Raw genomic sequence first — 26,590 nt, forward strand, 5'->3', positions numbered from 1 at the left:
TTTAAGTTACTTTAATGCTGATGCAAGGAGCTGGACTGACAGCCCCAGAGACTGAAATCCTCTATATATCACCAGACCAGATACAGAAAGGGCAGGGAGACCGCAATCTTCTTCCACACCCGCCACTAATACACTTCAACCCTAGCTTAAAAGGGCCACCTCTAGAGATGAGCAGGTAGTTTGGGCTTCATACCCATTCATTCACTGGCCTCTCTACTGAAACTGCCAATTAGCGCAAATTGTGGAGGTGCTGTCACTTGGAACATCTGTTCGTTGGGAATTGGACAGATCAAACTCATTTCTCACAGGCCACTGAACAGACAAGATAGCTAATTTCCACGTTGAATGGACATGTTTAGGATGAAGCTGATGCATGGTCACTAGCTGAAATGCAGAAAAGGAAATAAAGCTCATTTATGAGCAACTATAGCCACAAAATGCACGAGTAAAGCCCAGTGCCTTAGGTGGCACGAGAGAGGGTAGAAGAGAAGAATCTTTTGCAGTGATATCAGAATTAACAGTTCTGATATTTTCCCTATTCTTAATTTGGGAAGTCAAAAAGATCCCTCCCGGCCCCAAATCACCCAAGTAAAAAAAACCCAGAATGCTTTTAAATGCATCAATCTAGCTTGGCAGCGAACCGAACAGGCAAAGGAATGAAGTGCAATAGTAATATGGGTAACTTTAGATATGCCTGGAAACCTTCCTTCTCTTCTCCCCCCCGCCCATTATACCTAATGTTTTCATTATTTTTTCAGACTAACTGCCACTCTTGCTCTCCGTCACAGAATCATATAAACACTACAGCCAAAATTGTCAAAAATTAGTTCCTAAAGTTAGTTAGGGAGTAAGGAGCCTAACTTTAAGACCTCTTTTTAAAAAATAAATAAATGGGCGAACAAAAGATTTTTCTGAAGATTTAAATACAGAAACTCTTTGGGTAAATTCTGGGGATTTTTGATGTTTGGAGGAAAGGATCAAAGTCTAGCAAAGATTTTAATGACAGCAATAAAAAAAGTTAGTTGGCTCCCCTCCTACATGCCAATGGCAGACTCAATATGTGGATACTAGATGCTTTCTGAAGTTTTCCAAATTCCTTATCTTCCAAGGGATTATCTCTAATTAAGAGATTGGTTAGCAACCTAGCACTATTCTTAAATTCCTAAATCAATACGTTCTCCTTATGTGGAAGTTTCTTTGTTTCCAGCTAAATTTCAGTCTAGGAGATTATTAGTTAAAAGTCAAATTTAAAGTCAAAAGAATCAAACGAGCCTTCAAAAATGGCAACGGTGAGAAGTTACTGAAGAGCTGCATCAGATGCATTAACCACTTCCTAAGCCCACCAAGTTGATAGCTTCTAGCTCTGTAATTGATAAGGGAAAACATGGTGGAGAACCAAGTGGAAGGGAGCATCTCCTTCAGCTAGGCCTTTGTGGTACTGTACAAGAATTGTCATGTTCTTCTAAGGAAGCACTTTTTTTTTCTCTGTCTGTGCCTTGTTGGCATTATGAGTACATTAATCAAAAACAATACGAGATGGAGACTTGTGATTCCATAAACCAAGGAAAGCTAGCTTGTGAATTACAAACAGAAGTTATCCCAAAGAGGGAATGCTCAGAACCCCCCAGCAACATAAAAGCCAAAATAGTTCCAAAGGCAGAAAGAAATCAAATCAAATTCCACATCAGACAGCCCCCCCATCCCTGTGACAAGTAAGAGTCCGCAATACTGCAGGGAAAAAGGTACCTCTTCTGCAGTGCATGTAAGATACGCTGCTGTTCTGCCACTTCACCGTTTGGCAATCCTTATGTGGGGCCTGAGTAGTGTGGGAGTGTCTTATAGAGGCTCTCTGCACCACAGCACAAATTCACTCAGTGTAAACAGGCAAATCTCTACTCTGTTATATTATTGTTACTTAACATTTGTAGTGCCTAGAAGCCAACAAAGTCAGGCCCCCACTTGTGCTAGGTGCTGTACAAATGACATTCTACAGCTGTTTAAAAAAAAACAAAAAAAACAGTGCTTTCCTTTTTTTAGAAAATGTTTAAAACTTTCAACATGTATCAACAAGGCATTCAAAAGCAGCACAAGTCCAGTCTTTCCCCTATCCTGCCCACCTAGGGCATCTTTAAAATTGAAAAATACCTTTGACTCATTTCCCTTCTTCCTTTCATTCCTCCCCCTTCCAACCACTTTCCTTCTTTTCTGGCCAAGAGCACTGGTACCCCTTACATCCAGACTAAATGTCATTTATGTATGCCTTCAGGGAATCCTAGAAGTCACTCCCAATTTAGTTTTTAATATAATGCAAAAAAACTGATTGCACTTATTCTCAAGGAAAAGCCTTGTTGAACTATAGGGAGAGAACAAGAGAAGGAAAATAAGAGGGACTTCTCTTATTTTTAATACAGCTTGCCTTTCAGTAGTTTCAGTAAAATGGTGTCCACTTTGTGTTTTCCTTCATCTATTCCACTTTTAAATTTAAAATTACAGAGTAACAACCAACATAAACAGAGGATGATTTCTATTCACTCTGTAATAGATATACAGTGGGCCAACTAGTATTTCTTAGTAGTAGGTCCTTGTGTGCCTTCAGAGCCACACAAGTTTCAGACAATCATGGAGAAAAATTTTGGTGACTGTACCTATAGTAATACTAGGTCACTCTATTGTTAAGAGATTCTAGCTCATTTTTTTCTTCTTCTTCTGGAATAACTTTCTTATTTTCATAGTGTAGTACAAGATTACTAAACACAAATCAGGTGAGTAGGAGTAAGATGTGCTGCCAATAACAATTTGGAATCACAACCAACAGACTAATTCTGCTCTCCCAATGTTCCTTCTGAACTCAGTGAAATGTTCAGGTATCAAAGAAATGCAGATTTGGATCCCAAATGAGTTCAAATGAAGTAGCATACCAACCACCACAAAACCTTCCATCCACTATATACGACAGACTACAAGATCCTCCCCACAATTCTGCCATATGGCCCCGTCTGCAAATTGGGTCCCTTCCAGTTTTATGATTCTATTATGACTCAAAGTGTATACTGACACAGTTGCAAGTTTTAAAACAAAAGCCATATTCATGCATGCAAAGCCACAATTAAAAGGATCAATTTTTGCATTCCAAAGCCCATCTAGATTTGTCATACAAAAAATAAAAGTTACTGAGACAAAGCACATAAAATTTCACTCTAAAAGGATTGTTTTTGCTAAAATTATGACTGGCAGAAAACAAGGTATCTTTCTTTTTTATAGAAACCACTTCTCAAACTTAACTGCTAGTATGATACCCATAATCCACACAAAATTAAACTTTAGCTCGAACCGAAGAAGTGCTAGTCAGACAATTTAGACTATAATTCAGAGTTTGCTACTAGATATATCTAAACCATTCATTTGTATAGGCTGCTCACTTGTAGCTCTGGTGTAAGTAACCACTTAGCTGAAAGTTAGGGAACTATAATGTATGAATTGTATCAATTGTATAGTAAACCATACTTTTTAATAAATAGGCTATAACCCATCACTCTAAAAGCAGCTCACCACAAGCCCCAGATTTGGCAAGAGATGACTATTACATTCCTTTATTCCAAAATGTCAGTTTTACAAGCATTCTGGGAACCACAGTTCAAACGACTCATTAAAAAGAATCATTCAAGACTAAGTAAACAAGACCTTTTTTTTCTTGCCTATGAATGTATTTTCTCAATGATGGAAGCCATTGGCCCCAAAGTGGAGATTAATACTGATTAGATACATACAATGGTCTTGGATAGAATTGTGCTGGAAAAATGTGGACATATTTCCCCATGTATAATTGGATGAATTGCACCACAATTCCAGGAGAAGCTTTCAAAGATTCAACATCGAGAAGAGTACTAATCAGACAGAAACAAATGTCTAGTCTTCTAAACTCTAACAGGCAAACAAACACCACACAAAATAGGGAGGGGACCTTCACTTAATAGACTGTCATGCATTCATCTCTAAGAATCCATTAATTTGGAGATAGATTTTACTAGAAATTAGCATAAACTGCCCAATTTGCTCTCTGTTCGGCTCATAGGAGTCACAGAGCCTCTAAAACAGTGGTAGGCAACCTGTGGCCCACAGCTTTCTGCAGCTCCCATTGGCCAGGAATGAGGAACCACAGCCACTGGGAGCTGTCAGGGGCCATGCCTGCAGACAGTCAATGTCTGCAAAATGTCTGGCAGCCCGCAATCAGCTTACCCTAATGGGTCACACGCAGCCCACAGGCTGCAAGTTGCCCACCACTGCTCTAAAATGACACTCTCTAGATAGAACTAAACAATGATTATGGAAATCTATAAGTTGACTAAGAAAAATTTCCTTCATGAAACAGGGCATATTCCACAAGATCAATAACAACCTCCTTTGTCACGTGGGATTAGCTCCTCCTATCTATCCTCTCAATCTGTAAAGCAGCAACCTTGTTGTCTGTATACTCACCCACCTGTTACCAGAAAACTGATGTGTCTTCTTCCACTTTGACACCTTCCACTTCCACATGACACCTTTGGTCACTGGATTCTGTAAAATACTTTAACTTCTTTCCTAAACCTTCCTCCCTTTCTCATTTGCTAATTCCTAGTAATCTCTACCTCCAAACTGGAGTCTCATGGATGCCCCTGTACGTGAAGAGAACAGATGCTTGGGTCTGTTTAATAGACCTCCAGTAGAAAACTGAGGGAGTGTCTTTCACAGGCACTTTCTTGCCAATGCTTCCAGGACCATACAAAGAAATTCCATATTGTGTAGGTTTTAGAGTAGCAGCCATGTTAGTCTGTATCCGCAAAAAGAAAAAGGAGTACTTATGGCACCTTAGAGACTAACACATTTATTTGAGCATAAGCTTTTCTGAGCTAGAGCTCAATTCATCGGATGCATTCAGTGGAAAATACAGTGGGGAGATTTATATACACAGAGAACATGAAACAATAAATGTTACCATACACACTGCAACGAGAGTGATCAGATAAGGTGAGCTATTACCAGCAGGAGGGGGGTGGGGGGGAGGGACACCTTTTGTAGTGATAATCAAGGTGGGCCATTTCCAGCAGTTGACAAGAACGTCTGAGGAACAGCGGGGGCGGAATAAACATGGGAAAATAGTTTTACTTTGTGTAATGACCCATCCACTCCCAGTCTTTAGCCAAGCCTAAATTAATTATATCCAGTTTGCAAATTAATTCCAATTCAGCAGTCTCTCGTTGGAGTCTGTTTTTGAAGTTTTTTTGTTGGAGAATTGCCACTTTCAGGTCTGTAATCGAGTGACCAAAGAGACTGAAGTGTTCTCCGACTGGTTTTTGAATGTTATAATTCTTGACATCTGATTTGTGTCCATTTATTCTTTTATGTAGAGGCTGTCCAGTTTGGTCAATGTACATGGCAAGTCAGAGGCCCCTCCTGGTGCATATGCTTTAAAAATACATGACTGTTACTTTGCAGAAAAGCAGATCTCAATGTCAGGTGAGCGACTAGACTTCATATTATACTGCTCATGCACCTCAACTGTAACCAACTTTCTTCTCTGATGAAGACTGTTTGGCCTGTGAAGTAAGTGCTCCCACAAAAGGCTCCCATACAAAGCAAAGTATATGTAGTCACCCTCAACGGAGAAAGATCTGTTAGTGGTTTCTCTGTGGCAAGGGCCAGGATCTTTGCTGTTAAAACACCATTTTGGAGATTTCAAGAGAGGAGGGAATAATTCACTTTTCCTGGTAATCCCAAGTAGACAGGAGCAATACTTGGAGAAGTCTCATGCTGTGAAGACCCACTGCACTGTGTCTGTGCAAGAGATCAATTGTATGAGCTGCAGAACCTCCCAGGTTGATGTAGCAGGATTCTTGGATCTGGTACTGATCCTGACTACTTAGTCCTAAGAGAGGACCCTGTTAAGGTGGATATATCTTGGGTAGGCAACAGTAAGCTCTATTCAGAGTGCATAAAGTAAACTGATTCTGTCAGAAGACACAAGAGAGAAAGCAAAATCTTTCAGTAGGCTTCTCTTTACTAGTTTGTTAGCCTTTGGTTTACCATGGCTGGACTTGTGGACAGCTCTGAGACAAGAAAATTATATAGGAGGCAGTATCTAGCAGAGGGAGAAGCAGCAGCCATTAGAGTCAAAGAGCAAGACACCTGGCCCCACACTCACTACTAGAGTAAAGCAGTACCCTTCTGGGGGGTTGGGAGGGAAGTGCCAACCTGCCACTTCTTCCACTAGTCTGGTGATGAGCAGGATACCACCAACAGTACAGCCTCTGCTGGGGTTGTGGCCATGGGATCTCTTCATATGAAGGTGCCCCTTAAATTGGCCCTGGACTCTGCTGAGTTACTTGGGTTTGGATGCCCCACTGGGCTCCGCAGGATTGGTTCCTGTTTCAGTGCGGCTCTGATGCCACCATCCCCATGCTCCCAATTCCACTCTAACATTGACTCCACAATCAGACTGGAGGGAAAAAAACTCTCCCAAATAACCCCCATATGGGGCACCAAAATAAGGCACTATTCTGTAGCCTGTTCAGATCTTCATATTATGATTATGCCTCTCCTCCCTTACAGGCTATGAAATAGTCAACAGACATGAAAACGATCACCAATAGTCATTTAAGATAACAGTCCATAGAGATAAAAGGCAATTCATAACTCAAAGCTATTGTTTCAGGCTCTCTGCAGACTCAGGCAGACATCACTGCACTGGTACATTCTGATGACATTTTCAAGATTATCTTCACAACCAGAATAGCAAGAGAACTATGTTTCTCCAGTTTAGGAGAGGAAGATGACAACTTTAAAAAAGTACCAGGTTGTCAATCCAGTGTGATCTGGCTTAATTCTAGCCCTGCTTGTATAAGAGAAAATCCTTTTACTTTGATGCACAATGCAATACCATCATTTCCACTAAAGGTTGCTCTAGCAATGCTTCCAGTCCATAACGTACATTAAAAAAATCAAACGGGATTCAGTAAATTTAATGGATTTAGTTCCATCCCAGAGTCCTGGAGGTCAAATCCAATAATTATACTTTTGTGGTTTATATCATCAGAATAAAGGGAAATTATTCCTTTGTAACTTAGTACAGCATAACTCACTTCCTAACTAGCTATGATGGCTGCCGCAGCTAATTTTCCTGAAGCAGGAACATTTTTCTAGTTTGAGGGGAAAAAAATTGGACCCAACTTCCACAAAATGGACAACCCACTCAGGAAAAATTCCAGACATTACAGAAAGTCATAATGGATTTTTTGAGGTCTCTAGACTATGGTTTGAGAATGTCTTGTCTACTGCATGAGCTTTACTTATATATGCCTTCTGTAGAACCTTGCTTAATTAGCACTAATGATGAGAAAACCTTAGGGGAACTACTAAATTTTGCAAGCAACTGAACACAAAATGTATTGATAAAAAGCCAGCTTACTGCTAGAAGATACTACTTTGCATGTTGAAGATCAGATGACGACAGACCCAGGCTTTGTATGCAAAAGGTATACAAAAGTACACACATCCAAAGTTAATGAGGTTTTCCACCTTAAATAAGTTGAGAAAATTTAAATAAAAGTAAAGAGTTAAACATAGAAGATTTTTTATAAAAATGTTTGAAGTTAATATTATATAATCATCTAGTCTTCTGTAATATTTTGGATACCCTACCAACATTTAAAAACAAAATCCCTTTCATTTCTCTCAACAGCAGCTCTACAGGAGACACAGGGTTACCAACAGCTATGGAGGCACTACAGGTTTGGCCTGAAAGTACATTGTACGCAGGTGGCAATTCAATCTCCAACAGGGATTAATTTTTTCTTATGAGTCAAGTTTGGGAAACATGTTCTGGAGTAGGAGTCCCACAGCTCCATCTCCCACAACTCAGTGAACAGGTTTTGGGGAGACAGTTTGAGGGGACAGAATGCTCCCCCAAAGAAAAGAATGGTTCCAGAAGCCCAGCAGAGACTGGAAATCAGACAGCTACTGTAGTAATAGATGCTGGATTACAAATTATAAATTTAAATCATTTGAAAAGTTGCATACCAAGCTTGTTAAACTACCACATTTTTGTTGTGCCAACAAAGGTTTTCATTACAGCTGGAAGGCTCTGCTCAGAAGAAACCTAGGACTGGAATAACAGAGGGAGCCAAAGACTGAGGTATGTTAAATGAGCTCTGTTTGGGAAGCCTCTACAATGCCAGAGTTGTAACTAGTACTATCAATCTAACTTTCATAAGTACCAAAACTCAGAGAAGCACAAACACTACAGTTGTGCAATCTAGAAAAGCCAGGGGATTTAACTGGAAATAGTTGCGGTTTCTGGTCCTGCTGGTTAGCACTGACTGAACGACATTAAAATGCCATTTGAGGCACTTCAGTCTGATTGCCATCTGAGATTTTTATTTTGGCAGCATTTATTTTGAATGTTTGACACAGCATTTTACATGCTACACACACCTCAAGGTGTTTTAGAAAAATGATGAAGCCATTAACTGATACCCTTTGCTACATCCATCAATTTCACATAAACAGATGGGTCAAATATTTGACCCAACTCTGCCATTTCTTGAATGAACTTTTAGCTCAGGGGTGGGCAAACTTTTTGGTCTGAGGAACACATCTGGGTATAGAAATTTGTATGGTGGGCCATGAATGCTCACGAAACTGGGGGTTGGGGTATGGGAGGGGGTGCACGCTCTGGCTGGGGGTGCAGGCTCTGGGGTGGGACCAGAAATTAGGAGTTCAGGGTGCGGGAGGGGGATCTGGGCTGGGGTAGGGGTGCGGGAGGGAGTCAGAGGTGCAGACTCCAAACTCCAGGTGGCGCTTACCTCAAACGGCTCCCAGAAGCAGCGGCATGTCGTCGTCCCCGCTCCTACGCAGAGGTGCAGCCAGGGGGCTCGGCGTGCTGCCCTGTCCGCAGGCACCGCCCCTGCAGCTCCCACTCTCCACGTAGGAACTGGAGCGGGGACATGCTGCTGCTTCCGGGAGCTGCGTGGAGCCACAGCACACGTGGAGCAGGGCAAGCTCCCGGCTGGAGTGCTGGAGCAAGGCAAGCCCCGGACCCCATTTCCCAGCAGGAGCTTGAGGGCCGGATTAAAATGCCTGAAGGGACGGATGCGGCCCCCACGCCATAGTTTGCCCACCCCTCTTTTAGCTGCTTCTCTCTAGGTTAGAGTGTGTGAACATCGAACTTTCCCCATCTTGCTCTACACAAACTCCAAACTGGACCCATCCTGGAGTTCGGCTTTATTAATGAAGAAAACAATAAGATAATATAATGATTAGCTCAAACCTTCTCCTAGGGTTCCTCCCTCAGAACTTAGGAAGAACTGCCCTGTACACACCATGAAGCCTCTAATGTAGAGAGCCACCCCACTTCCTTAATATCCTGATTTAACTCTGGAAATTAGAAAACTCATTTAATTATCTAAAAATGGAGACAGCTTTGAAGAATTAAGAGTTTAATAGGAAATGGATCCCAAAATTACCAGATATTCTAGAATTACTAGGAAAAAATAAGGTCCCACTGGTGGCTCTGTAGCTTTCATTTACTAACTTCTCAATTTCATATTATGCAAATTTTGTCCCTAATAATTAAAGCACTCTCAAGTGTAGATATAAGGACAATTTTCTGACTCATCATGGGACACAATATCGAGTGTCAACAACATTATTATAAGATTCAGTTTTTTTCCAGTCAAGATTTGAGATACCAGCCAAAATGCAGGTCTCACAATCATTGTTTGTTGGTACCGCAGAACTAATCCTGGTACTTTAATGTATAACCTATGGGAGTCAAGACTGCCCTAAATTCAGAGTTCTGGAATGACAAACGTACTGCCCTTTCCTGGGTATAAACCATCCTTAGCCTCTGCCCACAGGATCTAGCCAAAAATGATATTTTAAGAGACTTATTAGTTGTGCCCTCAAGAGGGAATACAAGAAATGGAAAAGCTCAGTAAATACAGTTAGTTTTGATTAAACTAAAACCCACTTCTATTTTAGATAACCAATCAGGTATACGCAAAAAGAAAAGGAGTACTTGTGGCACCTTAGAGGCTAACCAATTTATTTGAGCATAAGCTTTCATGAGCTACAGCAAAGCTTATGCGCAAATAAATTGGTTAGTCTCTAAGGTGTCACAAGTACTCTTTCTTTTTGCGAATACAGACTAACACGGCTGTTACTCTGAAACCAATCAGGTATATAGGCATCAGCAAATTAGCCTATGGGGAAAAAGGTACAGTAATATTATAAAAGGAACACTGTAAACGTAAGTTCAGGTACTATACTTATTGCCAAATCTGTTACCATTTTTGCCGTTTTAGTCACCTTTACCAATTTTAAGTGCTTTTTCTTTTCCTCTTGCTGTATGAATGACACACACAAACAGGAGAAACTGGTCTAAACTGTAAAATTGCTACTTTAATAAAAATGCATTTAAAAGTAATTGCTTTACCATACCCAAAAAGGGTGCACCCCTCATTTCTCATCTTCCAGGGAACAGTCATCCACTGCACCCAGACACACCAATCCTATAAAGGGCAAACTCATTCATATGTTCCTTTCCCTTATTTTTACTACCCTAAAGGCAGAAGTGTTGCTAGGTCACACAAACCTTTGGTGTATCAGCTCAGCACAGACCAACCAGGGGCTAAGATTCGCGATGTGACGGAGAGACTGCCGAGACTCATCAAGCCCTCAGATCGCTACCCCTTCCTCCTTCTCCAAGCGGGCACCAATGATACTGCCAAGAATGACTATGAGCAGATCACTGCGGACTACGTGGCTCTGGGAAGAAGGATAAAGGAGTTTGAGGTGCAAGTGGTGTTCTCGTCCATCCTCCCCGTGGAAGAAAAAGGCCGGGGTAGGGAATGTCAAATCGTGGAAGTCAACGAATGGCTATGCAGGTGGTGTCGGAGAGAAGGCTTTGAATTCTTTGACCATGGGATGGTGTTCCATGAAGGAGGAGTGCTGGGCAGAGACGGGCTCTACCTAAAGAAGAGAGGGAAGAGCATCTTTGCGAACAGGCTCGCTAATCTAGTGAGGAGGGCTTTAAACTAGGTTCACCGGAGGAAGGAGACCAAAGTCCTGAGGTAAGTGGGCAAGCAGGATACCGGGAGGAAGCACAGGCAGGAATGTCTGTGAGGGGAGGACTCCTACCTCATACTGAGAATGAGGGGCGATCAGCAGGTTATCTCAAGTGCCTATATACGAATGCACAAAGCCTTGGAAACGAGCAGGGAGAACTGGAGGTCCTGGTGAAGGCAAGGAATTATGACATGATTGGAATAACAGAGACTTGGTGGGATAACTCACATGACTGGAGTACTGTCATGGATGCTTATGGATGGTTATAAACTGTTCAGGAAGGACAGACAGGGCAGAAAAGATGGGGGAGTAGCACTGTATGTAAGGGAGCAGTATGACTGCTCAGAGCTCTGGTATGAAACTGCAGAAAAACCTGAGTGTCTCTGGATTAAGTTTAGAAGTGTGAGCAACAAGAGTGATGTTGTGGTGGGAGTCTGCTATAGACCACCAGACCAGGGGGATGAGGTGGATGAGGCTTTCTTCCGGCAACTCGCAGAAGCTACTAGATCGCACGCCCTGGTTCTCATGGGCGACTTTAATCATCCTGATATCTGCTGGGAGAGCACTACAGCGGTGCACAGACAATCCAGGAAGTTTTTGGAAAATGTAGGGGACAATTTCCTGGTGCAAGTGCTGGAGGAGCCAACTAGGGGGAGAGCTTTTCTTGACCTGCTGCTCACAAACCGGGAAGAATTAGTAGGGGAAGCAAAAGTGGATGGGAATCTGGGAGGCAGTGACCATGAGTTGGTCGAGTTCAGGATCCAGACACAAGGAAGAAAGGTAAGCAGTAGAATACGGACCCTGGACTTCAGGAAAGCAGACTTCGACTCCCTCAGGGAACTGATAGGTAGGATCCCCTGGGGGAATAACATGAGGGGGAAAGGAGTCCAGGAGAGCTGGTTGTATTTCAAAGAATCCCTATTGAGATTACAGGGACAAACCATCCCGATGTGTCGAAAGAATAGTAAATATGGCAGGCGACCAGCTTGGCTTAACGGTGAAATCCTTGCGGATCTTAAACATAAAGAAGAAGCTTACAAGAAGTGGAAGGTTGGACAAATGACCAGGGAAGAGTATAAAAATATTGTTCAGGCATGCAGGAATGACATCAGGAGGGCCAAATCGCACCTGGAGCTGCAGCTAGCAAGAGATGTTAAGAGTAACAAGAGGGGTTTCTTCAGGTATGTTAGTAACAAGAAGAAAGCCAAGGAAAGTGTGGGCCCCTTACTGAATGAGGGAGGCAACCTAGTGACGGAGGATGCGGAAAAAGCTAATGTACTCAATGCTTTTTTTGCCTCTGTCTTCACGAACAAGGTCAGCTCCCAGACTGCTGCGCTGGGCAACACAGCATGGGGAGTAGGTGGCCAGCCCTCTGTGGAGAAGGAAGTGGTTAGGGACTATTTAGAAAAGCTGGACATGCACAAGTCCATGGGGCCGGATGCGTTGCATCCAAGAGTGCTAAAGGAGCTGGCGGCTGTGATTGCAGAGCCATTGGCCATTATCTTTGAAAACTCATGGCGATTGGGGGAAGTCCCGGACGACTGGAAAAAGGCTAATGCAGCGCCCATCTTTAAAAAAGGGAAGGAGGAGGATCCTGGGAACTACAGGCCAGTCAGCCTCACCTCAGTCCCTGGAAAAATCATGGAGCAGGTCCTCAAGGAATCAATCCTGAAGCACTTACATGAGAGGAAAGTGATCAGGAACAGTCAGCATGGATTCACCAAGGGAAGGTCATGCCTGACTAATCTAATCGCCTTCTATGATGAGATTACTGGTTCTGTGGATGAAGGGAAAGCAGTGGATGTATTGTTTCTTGACTTTAGCAAAGCTTTTGACACGGTCTCCCACAGTATTCTTATCAGCAAGTTAAAGAAGTATGGGCTGGATGAATGCACTATAAGATGGGTAGAAAGCTGGCTAGATTGTCGGGCTCAACGGGTAGTGATCAATGGCTCCATGTCTAGATGGCAGCCGGTGTCAAGTGGAGTGCCCCAAGGGTCGGTCCTGGGGCCGGTTTTGTTCAATTTCTTCATAAATGATCTGGAGGATGGTGTGGATTGCACTCAGCAAATTTGCGGATGATACTAAACTAGGAGGACTGGTAGATATGGTGGCAGGTAGGGATAGGATACAGAGGGACCTAGACAAATTGGAGGATTGGGCCAAAAGAAATCTGATGAGGTTCAACAAGGATAAGTGCAGGGTCCTGCACTTAGGACGGAAGAATCCAATGAACTGCTACAGACTAGGGACCGAATGGCTAGGCAGCAGTTCTGCGGAAAAGGACCTAGGGGTGACAGTGGACGAGAAGCTGGATACGAGTCAACAGTGTGCCCTTGTTGCCAAGAAGGCCAATAGCATTTTGGGATGTATAAGTAGGGGCATAGCGAGCAGATCGAGGGACGTGATCGTTCCCCTCTATTCAACATTGGTGAGGCCTCATCTGGAGTACTGTGTCCAGTTTTGGGCCCCACACTACAAGAAGGATGTGGAAAAATTGGAGAGAGTCCAGCGAAGGGCAACAAAAATGATTAGGGGTCTGGAACACATGACTTATGAGGAGAGGCTGAGGGAACTGGGATTGTTTAGTCTGCAGAAGAGAAGAATGAGGGGGGATTTGATAGCTGCTTTCAACTACCTGAGAGGTGGTTCCAAAGAGGATGGTTCTAGACTATTCTCAGTGGTAGAAGAGGACAGAACAAGGAGTAATGGTCTCAAGTTGCAGTGGGGAAGGTTTAGGTTGGATATTAGGAAAAACTTCACTAGGAGGGTGGTGAAACACTGGAATGCGTTACCTAGGGAGGTGGTAGAATCTCCTTCCTTAGAAGTTTTTAAGGTCAGGCTTGACAAAGCCCTGGCTGGGATGATTTAATTGGGGATTGGTCCTGCTTTGAGCAGGGGGTTGGACTAGATGACCTCCTGAGGTCCCTTCCAACCCTGATATTCTATGATTCTATGAACCATCCCACTCTGCTAAATTAAGGCAACAGTGATGCAGGACACAGTCCTGCAGAGTGCTTTACTGAGATGGCACTTAGGTACCCAGAATTTACATGGTAAAGCAATTTTAGCCCATAATAAAAGATGAGGAATGGAAATGATTCAGTGAATAGATGGAAACATTACTCTTAATGGATTTGTTCTTTTAGTCCTCTTTAAAAGAGTTTCAATACATTATACTCAAGAGGTCAAAACTGGGCCAGATTTTACAAGGCCAGAAATGTGATCATGAAATAGTAGAATAACTATTATATGAATGCTAATATCTCTCAAACCCCTCCATTACTTTGACATGACCATAAAAAATAAAACCAGAGCTAACGTCCACACTGCTGTTATTGTGGCAAAAAGCGAGATCCAAAAGGCTTTTAAAAAGCTGTCTCTAGACTGATTGGACCAGACAAATTAGATTTCAGGGGTCAGGCGCAACTTATTAGGAATCTTTTACAGTTTATTAGCCAATCATTGACATTGGGAATTATAACCTTGATTACCCAGTGGTCTCAAAAGACTACCCAGAACTTTTCAAACAATCAGGGAGGCAACCCAGCAGATTGAAGTCTGTGCAGATTACAGAACTCCTGACACATTTCCCCAAAGGCTTGTGGCTCTGAACGACAAGTGCTAGTCAATCATGAGGATCATATTCAGCTTTTGGCTAGCGAGCCTTCAGGTAACTGAGGTCTGGACTGTCGTCTGCTTCTTGGATTTTTCTGTGCACAATCTCTTTACATTATGAAAGGCTCTGCCATATTATTCTTTCAAGGGCTCTGCTTGACAGTGCTAAAGCAATTTTATTTATATATTTTATAAATAAAATAAATATATATCTGAGTAATGCTAAACACAGGAGCTTATATTCTCTCCTTTAAAAGAAAGCTTTCTACTATTTACTTCCACAGTAGGTGAAGGGAAAAGTTAAGCCCCAATGAGTTGACCTGCCATAGATGGGTGCCATAATACATTACAAATGTAACTCCTCAGACAAATCTTAAAAAAAACATTTTAGTGTATTTGGAAAGAATACAGATGCCTGAGTACTAAAGGACTGCCTGATCACAGCTACACCCCCCCCCCCCCCAGAAAGACTAATAAATGTAACAGTTTGCGCACACGTACTCTCGTGTTGAAAATCTTTCAAAAGCAACATTGGGTGACCAGCCACTATAAAGCCCTGAACACATTTCTATTGTACACTCTTCTCTAACTACATTTCTCTATTTGTTTGAAACGATAAAGGGAGACTACAATTCTCACTTGTGAGGGACTCACTGCTTTAAAGAGAAGTAACCCAATTCTCTCTCATCTTACTAGTGATCTTATTTAACAAAGACCACATGGCAGTCAGAAAAATTTCCATCAAGGAATGTAGGATACAGGCTTGTGCAAGTCATTAACACTGGTGTTCACTGCTTGTAAAGTAAATAAAGGCTGCCACCTTGTGGACTGAGGACCACAGAACTGGCTAAACAAGACCACCACAATGCAGAGGGGTAAAACCTCAACACAGAATATTGGGATGGAGTGGGAAAGGGAGTACAAAAAATGGATACCTGTTTAAGAAATTTGCCTTTTGGGTTCAAACCACTTTCCTCTCATTACAAAACCTCAATAATACATCCAAGCTTCAGCTTATGATTTATTTCAGTGGTTTTCAACCCTTTTTTCATTTGCAGACCCCCTAAAAAATTTCAAATGGAGGTGCGGACCCCTTTGGAAATCTTAGACAATCTGCAGACCACCAGGGGTCTGCAGGCAGGTGGAAGACCATGGATTTATTTTGATAGAAAGTAATCATTTAAAATTTGTTTACATTACTCCTGAATAATTATACTACAATTTCTGTTGTGTTAACTATGTACTTAAAATCTATCACTCTTCGTTAAAAAACATTAAATGGAGTACTGATCATTGCTTTTTGTATTTTGACATTTTGTTCTGAATCAGAAGGTTCTATTGCCCTAGGTTCATTATCTATTTCATTTCTTCAGCAACGTGCTCTCCATACTCTTTTCTTTCCTTTACTGCCAGTTCTTTAACTATCACCCCTTTCTGTCCTGCCACAAAATGCAATTTTATGTACTTGTAAATGTATTTCCATTTTTGAAAGTACTGGAAACACTATTTGGCAGTGCTTCTTTGGAAACTGAAAAACAAATAGCTCTTGAAGAACTTTCTTTTTAAATAAACAGGAATTTCCACAGAGGGCAGTTTTTTAAGTCCAACGGGCATACTACAAAGAAAATTTTAAGGGCACTGCAAAAAAAAAATTTCTCTCCCAACTTGAGACAGCTTATTTTATATCAATTTCTTATTTACCACTGTGAAAATAATTTTTACTTTTTAATATTAAAAGTCCTTGATTCTTTCTTGCTTTAAGACTTGTATTCTTAAAACAAGTATCTTGATAGCAAGGATTTGCAAAAAAATGGACAAGATTTGCTTTTCTGTAGCATGTATTGGCAGCATGCTTAGGATCTACTTATCAGAACAATTAACTATACATTTCTCCCCAACCCCTCCCACATCACCTTTATCACTTACGTTTAAGAAAAAAGCCCCCCGACAATCAGTTACTTTCACCCACCCATTCAGTCACTGCTGAACTGTCCCTTTCTACCACCTTGAGTTGCCACCTCTCCAAAACATGAGTCCCATTACCACTTTGGACGGACTTCTTCCAAAGTTCCAGATTCTATCAGTTGGGAACAGAGAAATGAATAGTAAAAGGCAGAAAGTAGGAGTGACTGACGATAGCTTTTAAAAGAACTATATACTGTTCCTGGTTGCAGCTTCAACTTTAAAAAGGAACAGCTTGGGTACTTGAAAGCCAACAGGGCTTCAATGGGGCAACATACTTTCTCAGTGTGGTCATACTTACTGACATGGATCCTATATTTGAGTAAATCAATGAAATACATGCTAAAAGCTAAGCGCTTTGACAGCCCAACTCAGCTTTGAAGGGACTACTCACATACTTAAAATTAAACATGCTGACTTGCTTTGTTAACTCAGAGCTACTAGTAGAAAAATATGAAATTGTCAGATCAAATTATTTTCTTGGCTAAAATCAGCAAGATCTAACAGCAACAGCTAAGCACTAGTCTGAAATAGGTAGAAATGGGACCCAAAAAAATCTTAGCTTTAACACTGTGAAAAGCATTCCTTCAAAGAAAACATATTTATTGCCATTCCAATATTTTCTAACCAAATACCATTCTTGCAAAATGCCCAGGAAGAGCACAAGAGCAAGATCCAATCCAATATAAACTCAGTGGCTAAAGAAGCTTGTCTATACCACAGGATGATTTCCATCTGCATCTCACTTCAGCCACCATGAACTTAATCAGTACAGGTTATATGTATGTCACACTGGTGGTGATTGTATTTTGACCTCCATGGCTAATTTAGCCATTATACATTCTAGTTATATAATGCATAGTAAAACAGTAAAAATGCACCATGATTTGTTTGCACAAAAAGTTTCTTGGGGCTTTCAACAAATATTCAGATTGATCTAATGTACTTATTAGAGGTTTGCCGTGTAGTTTTCAAATGTCCACTATCAAACTGGGGGACATACCTAAGTGGGATCTCGCAGGGGTCTGTCCTTGGTTCAGTATTAATTCAATACTTTCATTCATTACTTGAATAAAGGAGTGAAGAGCGTGCTTATCAAATTTGTGGAGGACATCAAAGTAGAAGGGGTTGCAAGAACTTTGGAGGAGGACAAGATTCAAATACTAAATGTCTTGATAAATTGGAGAATTTGTCTAAAGTCAACAAGATGAAATTCAATAAAGACAAATGCAAAGTACTATACTTAGGAAGGAAAAAAAATCAAATGCTCAAACATAAAATGAGGAATAACTGACTAAGTGGTAGTATCACTGAAAAGGATCTGGGGGTTATAGAGGATTGCAAATTGAACAAGAGACTACAATGTGATGCAGCTCCAAAAAAGGAGAATACTCTGGGCTAGAAGTGCCATATGTAAAACATGGGAGGTAACTGTTCTGTTCTACATAGCACTGATGAGGGCCTCACAGCTGGAGTATTATGTCCAGTTTGGGGCATTGCACTTTAAGATAAGGACAAACTGGAGAGTCTCCAGAGGGAAGCAACAAAAGTGATAAAAGGTTTGGAAAACCTATGAGGAAAGGTTAAAAAACTGGGCATGTTTAGTCTTGAGAAAAGACTGAAGGGGGACCCGATAAATCTTCAAATATGTTCAAAGCTGTTATGAAGATTTTGATCAATTGTTCTCCATGTCCACTGATGGTAGGACAAGTAGTAATGGGCTTGATCTGTAGCAAGGGAGATTTAGGGTGGATATGGAAAAAAATAGGGCTGTCGATTAATTGCAGTTAACTCACGCAATTACCTCAAAAAAATTAACTGATTAAAAAAGTTAATTGCGATTAATCACATTGTTAAACAATAGAATACCAATTGAAATTTATTAAATATTTTGGATGTTTTTCTACATTTTCAAATATATTGATTTCTAATACAACACAGAATACAGAGTGTACAGTACTCACTTTATATTAGTTTTTATTACAAATATTTGCACTATAAAAATGACAACAAAAGAACTAGTATTTTTGAATTGGTGGTTGAAGCATGAAAGGACATATGAATCTTTAGCGCATCTAGCATGTAAATATCTTGCGATGCCAGTTACAACAGTGCCATGTGAAAGCCTGTTTTCACTTTCAGTGGATGTTGTAAACAAGAAGCAAGCAGCATTATCTCCTGCAAATGTAACCAAAACTTGTTTGTCTGAGCAACTGGCTGAAGTAGGACCGAGTGGACTTGTAGACTCTAAAGTTTTACATTGTTTTATTTTGGAATGCAGTTATTTTTTGGATGTAAAATTCTACATTTGTTAGTTCAACTTTCATGACAAAGAGACTGCACTACAGTCATGATTCATCATCATCATGTTCTTATTACGCCTTTGGCATTTTGGGCAGTAATGAAGCTCCTCCACTCCTGTCTGTTTCTGACAAGTCTTTCAATGGTTCCCCAGCTGTGCCCCAAGTTTTTCAGCTCGCCTTCCACAGCTCTTTGCCATGTTGTTTTCAGGTGGCCTCGTTTTCGCTTGCCTTCAGGTGTCCATCTTATTGCTACTCTGGTGATTGAATCAATTTCCATCTAAAGCACATGACCGATCCATCTCTAACGCCTCCTGGCAATGATGGTACTCAGATCCTCTTGCTGCACTGTGTCAATAGATCTTGGTTTGAGATTGGTCTGGGCCAAAAGATATGGAGGATTTTTCTGAGGCAGGTTGTATGGAATGAAGACAGTTTGGACATGTCATACTTTAAACACTACTTGATAGTGCAGAATGCTGTGGAATGAGAAAGTACACAGCTCTGATAAATCTCTAGTTTGGTTTTGGTATTGTATTTTGATGCTTTCCAGACTGTATTTAAACTCCTGAAGATGTTCCTGGCTTTATTGATTTTGTTCTGGATTGATTTTGTCCTGGCTGATGGGGCTGCCCAAGTATGTGAATGTTTCTAAATTGGTGAGAACATAATCCTCTATCCATACTAGTGATGGTGAGGCAATATTAAAGGTCATGATATCAGCTGATTTTCAGTCTAATTTGCTGGCTGAATGCATTGAGTCAAGTTGTTTTTTCTTGTATATGGTGTTGGGTATGTGCTAGGAGAGCGACATCATCTGCGAAATCCAAGTCTTCAAGGGATGAGAAGAGTGTCCATTTAATGCCCCCTGACATGTCTTCTGTTGTACGCCACATTACCCAGTTGATGGCAATGTTGAAGAGGATTGCAGACATGACACCCCGATGTAATCCTGTTTTGACTTCAAAACTGAGCTCACTGTGATCAACACTGCATGTAAAGTTGAAATAGAAGCTTCTGATGACAATTATACAGAAAGGAATTCTATATGCTCGCAGAATGTGCCATAGGCTGGTCCTGTGAATGCTATCAAAAGCCTTCTCAAAGTCTATGAAATTTATGTAGAGTTGCCATTGCCATTCTAAGCACTGTTCTATAATGTTTCATAGAGTGAAGATCTGGTCTGTGCATCCACACCCTTTCTGAAAACCAACTTGCTCTTTTCTGAGAACGCTATCAACTGCCACTGGACTATGATCTTACACAGTACTTTGCTTGGGACAGATAAAAGTATGATACCACGCCAGTTATTACAATCACTGAGAGTTCCTTTCTTTGGTAACTTCACTATAACCCCATTGGTCCACTCACCTGGCACTTTTTCCCTTTCCCAGACTGACTTAAATGGAGGGGCCAGGATAGATGCTGCTAATTTAGGATTTATCTTGAACAATTCTGCATTCAAGTTATCCTTGTCAGCTTTCCCTTTTTTTTATTTTATTTATATATATATATATATATATAAATAAATAAATAAAGGGTATATAATTTTTAAGGGTATATACTATTTATTTTTTTTTACAGTGCAAATATTTGTAATCAAAAATAAATATAAAGTGAGCACTGTACACTTTGTATTGTGTTGTAATTGAAATCAATATTTTGAAAATGTAGAAAACATCCAAAAATAAATGGTATTCTATTAACAGTGCAATTAATCATGCAATTAATTGCTATTAATTTTTTTAAATCACTTGACAGTCCTAGAAAAAACACAAAAAACTAACAAAGAATAGCTAACTACCGAAACAGGTTATCAAGGTAGGCTGCAGAACCCATGCCATTAGAGGTTTTTAAGAAAAGATTAGACATACTGTTGGTCAGGGATAGTCTAAATATATTTGCTGTAGCCCAAGTGCAGTGGGCTGAACTAAGTGACCTCTCCAAGTCCTTTTCAGCCCTACATTTCCATGATTATCTTTGCACAGTCCAATGGTTAGGGCACTAGCCTGGGACTTAGGAGATCTATTCCACAGCATAACTAGAGACTTCTTGGATGATGTCCCGTAAGGCAACTAAATCAGTTACTCAGTTCTCCATCTGTAAAATTAGCACTTCCCTGTCTCACAAGGGTGCTGTAAGTATACAGTAGAGCCTCAGAATTATGAATACCAGAGTTACGAGCTGATCGGTCAACCACACACCTCATGTGGAACCAGAAATACGCAATCAGGCAGCAGAGACCAAAAAAAGCAAATATTGTATAGTACAGTGCTGTGTTAAACTACTCAAAAATAATGGGAAAGTTTAAAAAAATATTTGACAAGGTAAGAAAACTTTCTGCGCTTGTTTCATTTAAATCAAGGTGGTTAAAAGCAGCATTTTTCTTCTGCATAATGAAGTTTCAAACTATATTAGGTCAATGTTCAGTAGTTAACTTTTGAAAGATCATTTTGTTCAGAGCCACAAAACTTTTCAGAATTACGAACAACCTCCATTCCCAAGGTGTTCGTAACTCTGAGGTTCTACTGTAAATACATTAAAGACTGTGAGGCACCAAGACTCCATGGCAATGGAATCCATATAAGTAGGAGGATAGACCAATTTCCCAATTAACTTTTCAACAGTTGAAAACATTTCTAGCTATCCTCTGCTCACAGTCCCATAATTACTCTTTCAATAGTATGGTATCATTTTGAATGTTGATTTTAAGCAAAACCTCCCCCATGCAAGGCAAAGTTTAGGCTTAGTAAAGCTGTAACACACCATTAACCCTTTACTGTGACTATTATTGCTACACCCACCAGTGACTGCTAACACAAGAGCAACACTCAGATTCTTTATCAAAATTCCCGACTGACTAGATAGTGGCTTCAATATACAAAAGAGATTAGCAGTCACTTTAGAAACAGCTTTTTAAAGTTTTATAAAAATGCATTAATGGAAAGAGGTTAAACAGGCCCTCTCCTACAGCCTTCTGCTTCTTTCATTTTCAACATAGGGATTTAAGATTTCCACTGGTCCCATAAGGATTTTAAATCCAGTGTCTTGACAGATGATAGTTAGAGTAAAATTTACAAAAAGGCAGCAGTCCAATATTTATAGGTCAATGACAACCAACCAATGAGTTTACCCAACATTTGGGGCATGGGGGGAGAAACCACAATCATACACAAGTACAAGATTATGGCATTGCAACTGAAAAGAGCTCAGTGTTCTCAGTCTTATTTGGCAATCTCCTCGTTGCATCGTGTATTTCACTTGCACCACATTTCTTACCTGGATACTATGCTGGAGCCATTATAGAGATCGCTAGCATAAGACAGCGTTGCCAAAGGTCGGACAGAATTGTAGCGAGTGAACTTGGATAGGCACTCCTGAAATTCATCCAGCTGGCTTGTGGTTCTGCTGTCATCTAGACAAAGGTAGCAGAATTGTTGATGGAACAGAAAGAATGAGAGGAGGTAATTAAAGTTTAACAGTAAACAAAAAATCTGAAGGCCTAAGTAGTCACATGACATTTCCTAGGCAAAGCATCTGGGGATGAAAACTTGTCAACAAACATATCAACTGACTTTTCACTTCAGCATACACCTCTGAATACTAATTCACTTTAGTGGAAAATAAGTCTTTATAACACCACGTTACGAGAGACTACAGTAAAAGCTTTTTTATCCAGCATATTGGGGAAATGGGGGGGTGCCGGTAAGTGAAAAATTCTGGTTAACTAAGGGAGAGAGTTTGGATGAGGGAGGGGCTCAGGGCAGGGAGTGCAGAGGGGTTTTGGGATGCCAGATCCAGGGGGCACTCACCTCAGGTGGCTCCCCGCAAGCAGCGCCCTGTCCCTGCTGCTCCTAGGCAGAAGCGTGGTTCCCAGCCAATGAGAGCTGCAGAGCAGCACTTGGAGCGGAGGCAGCACATAGAGCCACCTGTCACGCTTCTGCCTAGAAGCAGCAGGGAGAGGTCGCCACTTGTGGGGAGTTGCCTGAAGTGAGCACCCCCCATATCCGGGATGCCTAAATCGCTCCCACGCCCCATCCCCCCTGCCCTGAGCCCCCTCCCATACCCAAACTCCCTCCCAGAGCCTGCGCTCCGCACCCACTCCTGCACTCAGAGCTCCTCATGGCCGTTCTTCCGCCTAAGAGCAACAGGGACATGTTGCGACTTCTGGGCAGCCACATGGAACCAGGTAGGGAGCCTGCCGGCCCCACGCCGATCAGACTATAAACCGGACTTTCTAAGAAGATTAGAAATGCCGGTTTATAGAGCCTTCCAGTTGGTACAGGGCTGGATAACACAGCTTTTACTGTATTATATTTCTTCTATCAAGAACCATGAATATGCCTTCCCTTGTGTAAAAGTCCACCAACTTAACATTAAGGCAGAAGTGCTTGGCGATGAGGACTACCATTATTTAAAACAAAAACTGATGCAAGTGTAAGCAAACCTATATACCATCAAGAATATGTACAGTTACAATATGCTATAGAGGTAAACACATTTACCTTTCTCCATCTCCCAATGCAATATGCTCTAAAGAGATAGTCTATTACACCAAAGGAATGATTATGGAAAAATTTCACTCTCACTCCAAAAGCAAGAGGGCTAATAGGGGGGTGGGGTGGGGTGGGGTGGGAAAACCCACAAAATAGAGATGCTATCTTACAAACTCAATGCAAAATGATGTCCTTCTGTAGTCAAGCGAAAAATCAAATCAACTTGAAATACAGTTACATGAGAAATATTTGTTGAAAAATTGAAAGTGGCAACTAAAGAAGTTAATAAAATACAGTAAGCAATAAAAAAAGACTAACATCCAAATTTCTCCTGAGTCACAACTTTAATCACTATGAATAGAGGTGTTTAATCATTTTGTTGTTAAGATTTCCCATAGAAGAAAACACTTTTATTGAGGTGCCACACAGATGAGCTAGCCTTCATAAAATGATCAAGTACCAGAAACCATCAGGCTGGGATTATAGCCTTCAGGTTTGTAATACTCAGACTTGGTAAGAATTATACTTTGCCTTCTCAAACAGGCCCAAGAGGAGGAAGCTCACTTTTGCATTGTGCATCAAAGTGATGTACCAACAATTTCAACTACTGAGTAACAACCATCACCACCCTTATACCTATAACATGTCAGCCCAAAGCTGTTTACAAACAATCCAGTATGCTGGCACATACCATACACTTCACCCACCACTCAAATATAGTAACATTTGGGGTGGCGTGCAGCAGGTATTAGTAGTACGTACCAACACTACACTTAGAGATGAGAATAAAAATTTCATGAACCATTAAAAAGTTACAGCTCAGTGGTGTAAAGGGAAAGGGTAGCTCACCTTAGCAGAACTTTCTGAATGTTTTGTGGGAGTGAACAGAGCAAGGACAGCATAATACTGATTCCCCATGGAAAAGTACCGGAAGGAAAAAAAAAAAATACTTTCTGCACTCTCCCAAATTCCTGTCCCTCAAATATCAAGACAGACCATTTCAATCAGAGATCTACATCCCAGCTGCATTTTAAAATATAGTCAGTAAATAAGAATGACATTTTAATGTCTGTATTAAAAAGGGGAGAAGGCAACAGGTTAGTAGAGCCCAGAGTGGATACAAAGTTTGTATCTGCATCCAATTGGTAAAAGTGATCCACTGATATCCGTGGATATAAAGTGGATAGCCATAGGGCTCTAGATACAAAATTCATATCTGCATCTGATCCGTGATTTGCAAAAATGGTCTGGATATCCGTAGATTTCCAGGGCTCTCCTAGTTGAAGGGATTGGCTATGTGTCTCTCATGTCCTTCACAGTTGCTCTTTTCACTATGATTGAAGTCCCACTTTAAATAAAAAAACGGCCAGCACCAGACTTTTTTTGTGGGGGAAATCTACTGGAGGGGAGGAGGTTTGGGAAGAAAGCAGCAGGTGAACACCAGTGGGTGTCTTCAAAAAGATGTCTTGATGTAAGTGTCAGTCAATGGTGAAAGCAAAGAAGGAGCTATTCTTCCATTTCCCTCTAATCTAGAGATCATGTACCTCCTTCTTCCCTAAGGTTTCAGAGTAACAGCCGTGTTAGTCTGTATTCGCAAAAAGAAAAAGGAGTACTTGTGGCACCTTAGAGACTAACCAATTTATTTGAGCATGAGCTTTCGTGAGCTACCGCTCACTTCATCAGATGCATACCGTGGAAACTGCAGAAGACATTATATACACACAGAGACCATGAAACAATACATCCTCCCACCCCACTGTCCTGCTGGTAATAGCTTATCTAAAGTGATCATCAAGTTGGGCAATTTCCAGCACAAATCCAGGTTCTCTCACCCTCCGCCCCCCCCCCACACACACACTCACTCTCCCGCTGGCAACAGCCCATCCAAAGCGACCACCCTCCCCACAATGCGCACGACAATCAAGGTGGGCCACCTCCTGCACAAATCCAGGTTCTCTCACACCCCCCACCCCCCACCAAAAACCACACACACAAACTCACTCTCCCGCTGGCAACAGCTCATCCAAAGTGACCACTCTCCCTACAATGTGCATGATAATCAAGGTGAGCCATTTCCAGCACAAATCCAGGTTCTCTCCCCCTCCCACCCCCATACACACACAAACTAACTCTCCTGCTGGTAATAGCTTATCTAAAGTGATCATCAAGTTGGGCCGTGATCACTTTAGATAAGCTATTACCAGCAGGAGAGTGAGTTTGTGTGTGTGGTTTTTGGAGGGGGGTGAGGGAGTGAGAGAACCTGGATTTGTGCAGGAAATGGCCCACCTTGATTATCATACACATTGTGAAGAGAGTGGTCACTTTGGATGGGCTATTACCAGCAGGAGAGTGAGTTTGTGTGAGGGGGGAAGGAGGGTGAGAAAACCTGGATTTGTGCTGGAAATGGCCCAACTTGATGATCACTTTAGATAAGCTATTACCAGCAGGACAGTGGGGTGGGAAGAGATATTGTTTCATGGTCTCTGTGTGTATATAATGTCTTCTGCAGTTTCCATGGTATGCATCCGATGAAGTGAGCTGTAGCTCACGAAAGCTCATGCTCAAATAAATTGGTTAGTCTCTAAGGTGCCACAAGTACTCTTTTTCTTCTCTAATGTATTCTACACCCATGCTTGCAAATTGGGATGCTACTTTTCACGATGTTTCCCCTGTCAAAGTGAAAGGCACTTCATAATTAGTTATTTTTCTCCCGACTTCTGCCTACAGGACAGTCAAATCTCTTGCCCAAATCTTCTCTATTCATTTTAAATTACAGTTTTTACACCATCTCTTTATACTAAAGATAATTTTTTTTTTTTTTTTTTTAAAAAGGAACCCCTGGGATCAGAGAATCAGCAAGTTATCTTACTCTGCTGTTCCTTATCATATGGGAAAAAGCACTGCAGCATAGACACTTCTACTATTCCAAGTCTCCCCACAAAGAACATTATCTCCTCATGCCAGTTCCACAGCTGGCTCAGATACCAGTCATGGCTCTGACCCAAGCACTCCATGTCGCCAACTATTTTAATTTCCATAGGGAGTCATGCACCTCACACATCCCTCTGTCATCAGCCGAAATTCACATCAGACTTATCAGACAGCTGAAAT

The 26,590-nt window shown here is 41.3% G+C and overlaps 1 protein-coding gene across 4 annotated transcripts in view; it reads right to left on the reverse strand.

Annotated features, from left to right (window-relative positions):
- The window catches only part of COP1 (COP1 E3 ubiquitin ligase), a 225,155-nt gene that overhangs the window by 120,375 nt on the left and 78,190 nt on the right, over positions 1-26,590 (reverse strand). For all 4 annotated transcript variants that reach the window (XM_048860296.2, XM_075131476.1, XM_048860294.2 and 1 more), the window contains exon 11: positions 22,263-22,398. In XM_048860296.2, the coding sequence (XP_048716253.2) occupies positions 22,263-22,398 (136 nt within the window). The remainder of the gene's footprint in view (positions 1-22,262; positions 22,399-26,590) is intronic.

This window comes from Caretta caretta, chromosome 8 (assembly GCF_965140235.1).
Source record: "Caretta caretta isolate rCarCar2 chromosome 8, rCarCar1.hap1, whole genome shotgun sequence".
Lineage (NCBI taxonomy): Eukaryota > Metazoa > Chordata > Testudines > Cheloniidae > Caretta > Caretta caretta.